Source organism: Aquarana catesbeiana, linkage group LG06 (assembly GCF_042186555.1).
Source record: "Aquarana catesbeiana isolate 2022-GZ linkage group LG06, ASM4218655v1, whole genome shotgun sequence".
In the NCBI taxonomy this organism is placed as follows: Eukaryota; Metazoa; Chordata; class Amphibia; order Anura; family Ranidae; genus Aquarana; species Aquarana catesbeiana.
This window is the reverse complement of record NC_133329.1, coordinates 403,561,976-403,574,123: the sequence shown is the minus strand read 5'-3', so window position 1 is coordinate 403,574,123 and position 12,148 is coordinate 403,561,976. Positions and strand designations below refer to the sequence as shown.

Here is a 12,148-nt window from a genome sequence, read left to right as displayed (position 1 = left end):
TCTCAAGTGTATAAAAGCCTGTATTCTTGTTCAAATAAAACAGTTCTTATTCTGGTTTACTCCAAAACTGGTGTTGCCTAGTTCTTGGGGTAACTATAACCAGATTCACCGATCTCGTGTTCCAGAGCTTAGGAAGCGATATACTGACGGAAGCACCCAAGCGGAGTGTGGGAAGGGATTCCGTCACACTTTTCAGCCAATACAATGACAAAATAATGTAAGAATGTGAACCTACTTACTATATGAACACCCATAGACTTCCACTCTCATCCCGATCCTCCCGCTGGGATTCCAATCCAAAGGGACAAATCTGAGGAATCTGGCTTTTATGGAGTGCTGAAACTTGTGGTTCACCACACCATCCGCGTTTACGTTTCCAGGAAAGACCTATAGACAGAATGTGACAAAAAGATAAATGATAAGTAAACCGGCTCACTTACTGCAAGTATTGACATTTACAAAGGCAACCATGAAATCTGTTACTTGAAATCCTCTGGAACTTATGGGGATTGCTGGATTAAAAGCTTAACTCCAGAAAATCAGCAACATACACAGCAAAAAATACATACATAGGAGCTCTGTCACCTGCTAAGGGATTTGAAATTCTTTCCATCCAGCCCTGAGATTTACAAAGCCCTGCCTCAGAGCACAGGCAGAGCAGAAGACCTGATTTATTTTATGATGCAGCTGAGTAACACTTATGTGACTCTTTGGGTCATGTAATCCTGAACCCAAATGAAATTTGGGTACAGCTGAGACCTGAGCTGTGATCGCTTGTTACAGATAACACCATCAGATTGGAATGCTGTTTAGAGGTTACAGCAATTTGCACCTTGTCATTGTTTTTTATTCAGTCCGGTGCAGCAGCCCATGGCAGCTAATCACCTTTTTGGTTTACATTAGAAAAGATCCAACAAGAGATCATTTCTCCTACCTAGATGATCGCACTTTACCAAGGCAATGCTTCATTAAATAGGTCCAAAAATAGACAACATAAAAGCCGCAAACTGTTTTCTGAACTAAGAAAACTGACAATAAACATTTTGCATGACATTGCGTCATTGCATTGAGTTGTAATCGGAGCCCCCCCCCCCCCCCCCGCTTGTATGGCCCAATGTACCCAAAAGCAGCAAGAGCAAGAGTCCAATAATTCTCCCAGATATCAGAATTTAACGGACAACAAACAAGGCGTGGAAGTTTATGTACAGCCCAATCTTTTTACTTTTATTTGCTTTGTTTTAGTAGACTGAAGACCCCGATTTAGGACCCATGAAATTCCTGTACCCTAAAAACCTCAGGTCACCCCAATTCCTGCACCTACTCACTTCAGATCACCCCAAATCCTGCACCATCACACCTCGGATCACCCCAATTCCTGCACCTACCCACTTCAGATCACCCTATTTCCTGCATCCTCACACCTCAGGTCACCCCAAAATTCCTTCACCCACCCACTTAAGATCACCCCAATTCCTGCACCTTCACACCTCAGATCACCCCAATTCCTGCACCTTCACACCTCGGATAACCCCAATTCCTGCACTCTCACACCTCAGATCATCCCAATTCCTGCACCTTCACACTACAAATCACCCCAATTCCTGCACCTACTCACTTCAGATCACCCCAATTCCTATACCTTCATACCACAGATCACCCAATATTTCTAAACCTTCACACCTCAGATCACCCCAATTCCTGCACCTTCACACTTCAGATCACCCCAATTCCTATATCCTCACACCTCAGATCATCCCAATTCCTGCACCTTCACACTACAAATCACCCCAATTCCTGCACCTACTCACTTCAGATCACCCCAATTCCTATACCTTCATACCACAGATCACCCCAGATCCTGAACCTTCACACCACAGATCACCCAATATTTCTAAACCTTCACACCACAGATCACCCCAATTCCTGCACCTTCACACTACAAATCACCCCAATTCCTGCACCTACTCACTTCAGATCGCCCCAATTCCTATACCTTCATACCACAGATCACCCCAATTCCTGAACCTTCACACCACAGGTCACCCAATATTTCTAAACCTTCATACCACAGATCACCCCAATTCCTACACCTTCCCACTTCATGCCACCCCAATTCCTGCACCTTCATAAATCACAAATCAGAACAACCTGATTCCTGGATCATCACACCTCAGGTCAGCCCCAATTTCCGCACCATTACCCCTCAGATAACCCAATTTCTGCACCTATACAACTCAGATCACCCCAATTCCTGCACGTTCACACCTTGTATCAGCCCCAATTTCTGGAATTTCACACCAGTTCCTCAACCTTCACACGGCAGATAACCCCAATTCCTGCACCCTCAGATCTGAGATAAGCTCCAATTGTTGCACCTTCACAACTCAGATCACCCCAATTCCTGCACCTACTCACTTCAGATCACCCCAATTCATGCTACTTCACACCTCAGATCACACCAATTTCTGCAACCTTCACACCACAGATCACCCCAATTCCTGCACCCTCACACCTCACATCACCCCAATTCCTGCATCTTCACACTACAAATCACCCCAATTCCTGCACCTGCTCACTTCAGATCACCCCAATTCATGCACCTTCACACCTCAGATCACGCCAATTTCTGCAACCCTCACTCCTCAAATGACCCCAATTCCTGCACCATCACACTACAAATCACCCCAATTCCCGCACCTGCTCACTTCAGATCACCCCAATTCATGCACCTTCACACCTCAGATCACGCCAATTTCTGTAACCCTCACTCCTCAAATGACCCCAATTCCTGCACCTTTACACTACAAATCACCCCAATTCCTGCACCTACTCACTTTAGATCACCCCAGTTCCTATACCTTCATACCACAGGTCACCCCAATTCCTGAACCTTCACACCACAGATCACCCAATATTTCTAAACCTTCACACCAGAGATCACCCCAATTCCTGCGCCTTCATACCAGAGATCACCTTATATTGCTGCACCTTCACACCTCAGATCACCCTATATTGCTGCACCTTCACATATCAGATCACCCCAATTCCTGCACCTTCCCACTTCATGTCACCCAAATTCCTGCAGCTTCATACCTCAGATCACCCCAATTCCTGCACCTTCAGAACTCAGATCAACCTGCTTCCTGAATCATCACAGCTCAGGTCGGCCCCAATTTCCGCACCTTCACCCCTCAGATCACCCAATTTCTGCACCTATACAACTCAGATCACCCCAATTCCTGCACATTCAGACCTCATATCAGCCCCAATTTCTGGACCTTCACACCAATTCCTCAACCATCACACTGCAGAACACCCCAATTCCTGCACCCTCAGAACTGAAATAAGCTCCAATTGTTGCACCTTCACAACTCAGATCACCCCCAATTTCTGTACATTCACTTGTCAGATCACACAAATTCCTCAACCATCACATCCCAGATCACCCCAATTCCTGCAGTTTCACACCGCAGATCACCCCAATTCCTGTACCTGCACACCTAAGATCACCCCAATTGCTGTATCTTCAGATAACAAATCAGCTCCAATTCCTGCACCTCCAGACCTCAAATCACCCTCAATTCCTGCACGTTCACACCTCAGAGCAGCCCCAATTCCTGCACTTTCAGACCTTGGATCAGCCCTAATTCCTGCACCTTCACACCTCAGATCATCATCAGAGTTGATAGTTTTTTGCATTTAACCTGTAACAGCTGGTGTTTTTTTTTTTTTCTTGCAGGAGAAGGAAGAGGGTAGGCAGATGTGCTTCTTCATGTAAGGATGTCTGCCCATGGACCTACCTACGCTAGTACTGGGAAGAAGGCCATCACCTGAACGTCCGTGACCTCAGGCACGAAAACTTAATGGAATTTTGGTGGGCTGCAGAGTGGCAGTGAGTTTCCATTGAAGCCTATGGCAGGAGCAGCAATGTATTTGTAGGTAACGGGGGCCCACCAGAGGAAGCTCCAGTCCTCTGTCAGGCCAGCCTCTGTACACACCACATGACGATCTTCTGGACGCCTCCATCACATGCCCACCACCCCTGCACCCATGGCTGAGGTTGCCTATCCCTGTTTTAATATCTTGTCTCTACAACCACAATAAACTTCCATTCTTTGACAGATTTTTTATGACAATTCATGAATCTCCTGAAAAAGAGCGCAGCAGTTTATATTACGGAGGTGATAATGCCTTCACAAAAGAATAGCTCGAGATATATACGCCATTATCTGTCAAAATATTTATTTGTTGGAAAATAAAACAAATTTGTTTTGAACTTTTCTCAGTATATTAAACTCAGATTTTGATGGCGGCATTCTCCATCACATTATTATCGCTGAATATATAACGGAGGCTTCACAAAGGCTTTTTTTTTTTTTTTTCTATAATAGTCTCTTTTATGCCAGAAAATCACAACTCATCCTCCTCTCTTTTATTTAATACATTAACATTTGTTTTAAACTAAATTAGTTCAGGCCGCATTAGTCCATGCGTAATATAGCAAGCAGATATCATTAGACATTAAAAAAAACTTTCAATTTAACATTTTAGAACCCGCAGATGAAAAAAAAAAAAAAAAAAAGAAAACAATATTTCATTTCTTCCTTTCCAACACATAAAAAGCCGAGAAGGGTCGGAGTTGTAGATTAAACCCGTCTAGACATCTTTATTTGTTTTGCTATCTGTAGACGTATCATTGACTTTCTGCATTGCAATGGGGAGATGTATGGAGGAGATAATTTATGAAAAGGCCAATTAGGCTTCTCAAGTGCAAAATAAACTTGAAGGGCAGGAGGGATCTGAGGCCGGTTTCATGTGATTATAGACAAAACGCACTTTAATATATGATGCAGATTATGTTTTGGATCTTCCGATTTTTCCCTTGCTTAACAATGGGACGGGACAGAGCAAGTCCTCTGGTACATTGCTAGAAATATTCCTTCCTTTCAGGAACTTTTATGGATGACAGGCCATGCTGAAAATATGATCTGCGATTTACATAATTATTATTATCATAATACAGGATTTATATAGCGCCAACAGTTTACGCAGCGCTTTACAATATAAAAGGGAGACAATACAGTTATAATACAATAAAATACAAGAGGATTAAGAGGGCCCTGCTCAGAAGAGCTTACAATCTAATAGGGTGGGGTAGGTGGTACACAAGGTTGTAACTGTGGGGAATGAGCTGGTGGAAGTGGTAGAAGATTAGTTGGAGATGTGATAGGCTTTCCTGAAAAGATACGTTTTCAGGTATCACCTGAAGGTAGCAAGAGTAGGGGTAAGCCGGACCGGTTTAGGTAACGAGTTCCAGAGGATGGGAGAGGCTCTGGAGAAATCCTGGAGATGAACATGGGAGGAGGAGATGAGAGAGCTTGAGAGCAGGAGGTCTTGGGAGGAGGAGATGAGAGAGCTTGAGAGTAGGAGGTCTTGAGAAGAGCGGAGAGGACGATTTGGGTGATATTTGGAGACAAGATTGGTGATGTAGCTTGGGGCAGAGCTGTGAATGGCTTTGTATGTTGTGGTTAGTATTTTGAATTGAATTCGCTGGGTGATTGGGAGCCAGTGTAGGGATTGGAGGAGAGGGTTGGCAGACACTGAGCGGTTGGTAAGGTGGATAAGTCTGGCAGCAGCATTCATGATAGACTGAAGAGGGGAGGAGCCTATGGAGAGGCAGGTCAATGAGAAGGGAGTTGCAATAGTCAAGGCAGGCAAAAAAACGAAGGAGTGAATGAGGAGCTTGGGGGTCTCATTTGTTAAAAATGGCCGAATTTTAGAGATGTTACGGAGGTGAATTCTACAAACTTTTGACAACGACTGGACTTGGAGCTGAAATGACAAGTCAGAGTCTAGGATTACATCGAGTACCCTGGCGTGAGGGGAGGGACTGATAGTTGCATTGTTGATTTTGATGGAAAAGTCATGGAGGGGGGCACGGATGGAACTAAAGCAACTTAAACAGTATTGGGGTTGATTTACTAAAGATAGATAAACTGTGCCCTCTGCAGGGGCAGTTGCTCTAGAGTTTAGTGAATGAGTTGAAGCTCTGCTGACTTCCATCATCCAATCATGTGCAAGCAAATTTTTTTTTTTCCTTGTATGTGATTGGGTATTTTTTGCAAAGTGAAGCTTGACTTCATTTACTAGGCTCTGGAGACAATGTCCCTTAACAGTGCAATCGCCCTTTGCAAAGTGCACAGTCTACTTGCGGTAGGTGGTAGGCAAGAGAATAGCCAATGTCCAGGCAGAGGTCAAGGCAGGCAGTAGGCAAGAGAATAGTCAATGTCCACAAAGTGGTCAAGGCAGGCAGCAGGCAGTATAATTAATGTCCAGAAATAGGTCAAGGAAGACAGCAGGCAAGAGAATATTCAATGGCCAGAAAATTCAAGGAAGGCAGTAGGCAGGAGAATAGCCAATGTCCAAAAAGCGGTCAGGCAAGAGAATAGCCAAGTAGGTAGTAGCCAAGAGAATAGCCAATGTCCAGGCAGAGGTCAAGGCAGGCAGTGGGCAAGAGAATAGTCCACAAAGTGGTCAAGGCAGGCAGCAGGCAGGAGCATAGTCAATGTCCAAAAAGCAGTCAAGGCAGGCAGCAGACAGGAGAATAGTTGATGTCCAGGCAGAAGTCAGGGCAGGCAATAGGCAGGAGAAAAGTCAAAGTCCAGCAAGATGTCAAGGCAGACAGCAGGTAGCAGGCAAGAGAACAGCAAATTTCCAGAAAGAGGTCAAGGCAGGCAGCAGGTAGGAGAATAGTTAATGTCCAAAAAGAGGTCAAGGCAGGCAGCAGGCAGGAGAATAGTCAATGTCCAGAAAGAGGTCAAGACAGGCAGCAGTCAAGAGAATGTTCAATGTCCAGAAAGGTCAAGGCAGGCAGTAGGCAGGAGAATAGTCAATGTCCAGAAAGAGGTCAAGACAGGAAGTAGGCAAGAGAATATTCAAGGTCCAGAAAGAGGTCAAGGCAGGCAGAAGGCAGGAGAATAGTCAGTGGCCAGAAAGAGGTAAAGGCAGGCAGCATGTAAGATAATAGTCAATGTCCAGGAAGAAGTCAAGGCAGGCAGCAGGCAAGAGAATACACAGATTCTGGAGGTACTGTAACAATTTTATAATATCGAGAACATAAGAGGAACACACAGGAGAATAGTCAATGTCCAGAAAGAGGTTAAGGCAGGCAGCGGGCAAGAGAATAGTCAATGCCCAGAAAGAGGTCAAGGAAGTAGGCAAGAGAATAGTGAATGTCCAGAAAGTGGACAAGACAGGAAATTGGCAAGATAATATTCAATGTCTAGAAAGAGGTCAAGGCAGGCATCAGGCAAGAGAATAGTCAATGTCCATGAGAGGTCAGGGCAAGCAGCAGGTAAGAGAAAAGTCAGTGTCCAGGAATTGGTTAAGGCAGGCATCAGGCAAGAGCATACACACTGATCCTGATGGTACTGTAACAATTTTATAGTATGGAGAACATAAGAGGAGCACACAAAGGAGAGCAGGAACGCTCAAAACTCTCTGGTGCGAAGAAATAAAGTCAAGAATTTCGTAAAGACAATCACAATGTTGGAATATGCAGCACACATCCAGTAAGAAGCCAGGAACAAGCTCCACCAAACTAAAATTTCACTTTTGGGAGGACTGTCCCTTTAAAAACCTACAGGCTCAAAGCCCGGCCATGCAGAAGACAATAATAGCAGCAACCACAGGGAATTAGAAAGCAGGGCAGCCACATGCTGAAGATGAATTGAAGGATAAATATTAGAGGTGCTCAGCAGGCAGACCGTGTCCCCGGAGTCAGCTTAAATGCAAAATTTCCCTTTTTCACTGGAGTGCATCTTTAACAGGTGGCGCAGGCAGGGCACTGAAATCTGTCATTTCCATCATATTACCTCAAGGTCAATGACTGTCATGTTTTCATTCCCAGATGTGACACCCGGACGTAATAAGATACATGACATTTCAAATGAGACACAAGAAAAAAATTAACGCTTTTTTTTGTGCAAATCTGAAATGTAATTAGGGCAGCCGAGTTCAAAAAGACCTGTTCTGTGAGCTGCGGCAGCACCACGCTGCGTAATGGATATTAATGACATTTACTGTGATTGCAGTTTAGGGTGTATTAGAATCCTGAGACACAATATAAGATTAGCAATCTAATAGCTCCCTTGTTTTAATAAAAGTGCTGCCACAATGTATTAAGAACGGCTACATTTTCTTTACTTTTTTTTTTTTGTTACTCTTGTTTGTTTATTTTTTTTTTTTGCTGCAATAGATGTTGTTTTCAAGACATTTATTCACCTTGGCTCCTTACAGGTAACAGATGTTTGCATATTTTAGTTTTCATTTAAAATGAACAGAGACTGAAGAAAATACAACAAATTATCATTGCTATGGTGCTGACAATGGGAGACTCTAAGTTGGGAGCTGACCGCATGAGAGCGCTTTTTAACGCATGTGTTGCCATATTCTAAAATGCAAGTATCCAACTGTCCCATACATAAAAATAGTGTATTCTCTGCTCTTCTCTGTTTAACCCTCCACTGCTTCATCAACAACTGTTCAGTATCCACCGCCCCTCTCTGCCAGTCTCTTGAATTGGCCTCCGATCAGTGCCCCCCATCCCCCTCTGCCAATCCTCCAATGGCCCCCACTCAGTGTCCTCCACCCCCCTCTGACAATCCCAGCTCTCAATCCCTGGCTTCCCTTCACTTCTGCCCTGAGCTACATCACCCATTGTTCAGTGTCCTCCACCCCTCTCTGCCAATCCCTCCACTGGCCTCCGCTCAGTGTCCTCTACCCTTCTCTGCCAATCTCTGCGCTCAATCCCTGGCTTCCCTTCACCTCAACCCCAAGCTACATCATCAACTGTTTGTGTTCACCACTCTCTCCAGCAATTCCTCCAATGGCCGCCATTCAGTGTCCACTACTCCTCTCTTCTAATCCCTCCACTGGCTTTCATTCAGTGTCTTCCACCCTCTCTGCCAATCTTTACAATGGTCTCCACTCTCTTTCACAATCGGTGGTGTTGGCAGGAAGTATGGATAGTTTTAAAAGACTCTTGGACATGCATCTTATGGAAAACAATTTAAGGGGGTATGGGAAGTGATTTTTCTACACACACACACCTACACAGGTTGAACTGGATGGACTGTTGTCTTTATTCAACCTTACCAACTATGTTACTGTGTTACTATCTTACTATGTTATTCAGTGTCCTCCACCCTCTATGCCAATCCCTCCACTGGTCTCCATTCAGTGTCCTCCAATCCTCTCTGCCAATCCCTCCACTGGTCTCCATTCAGTGCCCACCACCCTCTCTGCCAATCTCTCCACTGGTCTCCACTTAGTGCCCACCACCCCTCTCTGGTAATCCCTTTAATGACCTCTGTAACGGAAAGTCCCACACTTCATTTGAGTGCTTTTGTCATATACCACTTCCTCCAGTCTGAATATAGATATTAGATATTATAGCCTCATATTACAACCAAGAACTAGGCAGGACTCGTTTGGCTGCAAAGCTTGAACTGTTTATTTGAACAAGAATACAGGCTTTTTATACACTTGAGAAGGAGGTTCCCCTCCTGATCATATTATCTTAACAATACAAACTGTAACCAGAAACATAAATTAACATGAGCTAACTAACTAGTCATTTAACCAGCCTAGATGAATCAGAGGTCTGACCTTTCAGGTCAGACTTGCCGTCTTCTAGCTCAGGAGACACAATACGCATTATCATAAGTATAAACACAGAACACCTTCACACAATAGAGGGAGCCCCCAGTAGCAGAAGGACCGGCTCCTACATTGAAGACCGGAAAATCCATATCTAAGCAATGCTTTGATTAATTAGAGATTGTAGATGGCATGGCAACAGTCTACAAAACTCTTACAATGTTCCATCATTTTCTCAGTCACTCCGTGCCTCTAATAGACACAGGGTGACTTAGACATAAGAGGTGCATGGGGAGCTAAAACAAAGGTTTCCCAACCTCTCTAACTGATTCTTGGTTCCATGGGCCCAACGCCCAAAGTGACTTCCATCACAGCCTCCACTCAGTGTCCACCACTTCTCTCTGCCAATCCCTCCACTGGCATACACTCCTTGTCCCCCCCCCCTCTCTGCCAATTCTTCCCCTGGCCTCATCTCAGTGTCCTCCACCCTCTCTGTCAATCCCTCCACGGTCTCCATTCAGTGCCCTCCACCCTCTCTGTCAATCCCTCCACTGGTCTCCATTCAGTGTCTACCACCCCTCTCTGGTAATCTCTCCAATGGCCTCCATTCAGTATCCACCACTTCTCTCTGCCAATCCCTCCATTGTCATACACTCCTTGTCCTCCACCCCTCTGTGCCAATTCTTCCACTGGCCTCATCTCAGCGTCCTCCACCCCTCTCTGCTAATCCCTCCAATGGCCTCCATGCAGTGTCCTCCACCCCTCCCTGCCAATCCCCGTGCTCAATCCCTGGTTTCCCTTCACCTCAACCCCAAGCTGCATCCTCAACTGTTCAGAGTCCACCACCCCTCTTTGACAATCTCTCCATTGGTCTACTCTCAGTGGCCCCTTCTCTGCTAACCCCTATACTGGCCTCCACTCAGTGTCCTCCTCAGTGGTATGTTTATTTTTCTAGCAATTTCTAGCTCCATGAGTGAACGGCAGAAATTTTATTGATAGCGAGATTGGTAATTATGCTGCAAAATCAATTTTTAATTGAACCATTCAGTTCAGTCCTCACCCGTGTGTTGTCAGGGCATTAGACTGAAAGCGTCTTGATGGGTAGGATATGACAACAGTCTGTGCATTTTGTTCTGTTATAAATGCTGCTTTATGCATTGACATACCTCCAAGGTTCCAGTCTGTCCAGACAGTATAGTCACCTGCTGACTTGGCACCACTCAAAAGCAGGATAAGGCTTCCATAAGACACAGAAGTTGAATCCAAAACAATTTTACTTCTGAAAAGTGCAGTACAGAGGATTTTTTTCAAGCTTTAAGGTAAGACAAAGACTTGGCTAAGCCAAAGAACTGACACTAACTGAAGGAACATGGAAAAAAAACTGTGAGGGTCTAGCTAGGACTGAACTAGGTAGCACTAAGCAGGAGGGGAGGACAGAAGGAAATAGGAAATCACATAAATAAAGAAGTTGTAGTGGCCCTAAACCACTACTATATGCCACTGTACATCAGAACAATAGTAATTTACATATTTACATAGTAGGTGAGGCTGAAAAAAGACACAAGTCCATCAAGTCCAACCTATGTGTGTGATTATGTGTCAGTATTACATTGTATATCCCTGTATGTTGCAGTCATTCAGGTGCTTATCTAATAGTTTTTTGAAACTATCGATGCTCCCCACTGAGACCACCACCTGTGGAAGGGAATTCCACATCCTTGCTGCTCTTACAGTAAAGAACACTCTACGTAGTTTAAGGTTAAACCTCTTTTCTTCTAATTTTAATGAGTGGCCACGTGTCTTGTTAAACTCCCATCCGCAAAAAAAGTTTTATCCCTATTGTGGGGTCACCAGTACGGTATTTGTATATTGAAATCATATCCCCTCTCAAGCGTCTCTTCTCCAGAAAGAATAAGTTCAGTGCTCGCAACCTTTCCTCATAACTAATATCCTCCAGACCCTTTATTAGCTTTGTTGCCCTTCTTTGTACTCGCTCCATTTCCAGTACATCCTTCCTGAGGACTGGTGGCCAGAACTGGACAGCATACTCCAGGTGCAGCCGAACCAGAGTCTTGTAGAGCGGGAGAATTATCGTTTTATCTCTGGAGTTGATCCCCCTTTTTAATGCCAATGCCTGTTTGCTTTGTTAGCAGCAGCTTGGCATTGCATGCCATTGCTGAGCCTATCATCTACTAGAACCCCCAGGTCCTTTTCCATCCTAGATCCCCCCAGAGGTTCTCCCTCCAGTGTATAGATTGCATTCATATTTTTGCCACCCAAATGCATTATTTTACATTCTTTTTTAATTAAACCTCATTTGCCATGTAGTTGCCCATCCCATTAATTTGTTCAGATCTTTTTGCAAAGTTTTCACATCCTGCGGAGAAGTTATTGCCCTGCTTAGCTTAGTATCGTCCGCAAATACTGAGATCGATGCAGTTTAATACAACAGAAGACAAAAATGCATCTAAGTGGGACAGAACACTCT

At 44.5% G+C, this 12,148-nt stretch overlaps 1 protein-coding gene across 2 annotated transcripts in view; it reads right to left on the bottom strand.

Annotated features, from left to right (window-relative positions):
• The window catches only part of LOC141147244 (contactin-associated protein-like 5), a 514,695-nt gene that overhangs the window by 296,609 nt on the left and 205,938 nt on the right, over positions 1–12,148 (bottom strand). For both annotated transcript variants that reach the window (XM_073634437.1, XM_073634436.1), the window contains exon 4: positions 240–387. In XM_073634437.1, the coding sequence (XP_073490538.1) occupies positions 240–387 (148 nt within the window). The remainder of the gene's footprint in view (positions 1–239; positions 388–12,148) is intronic.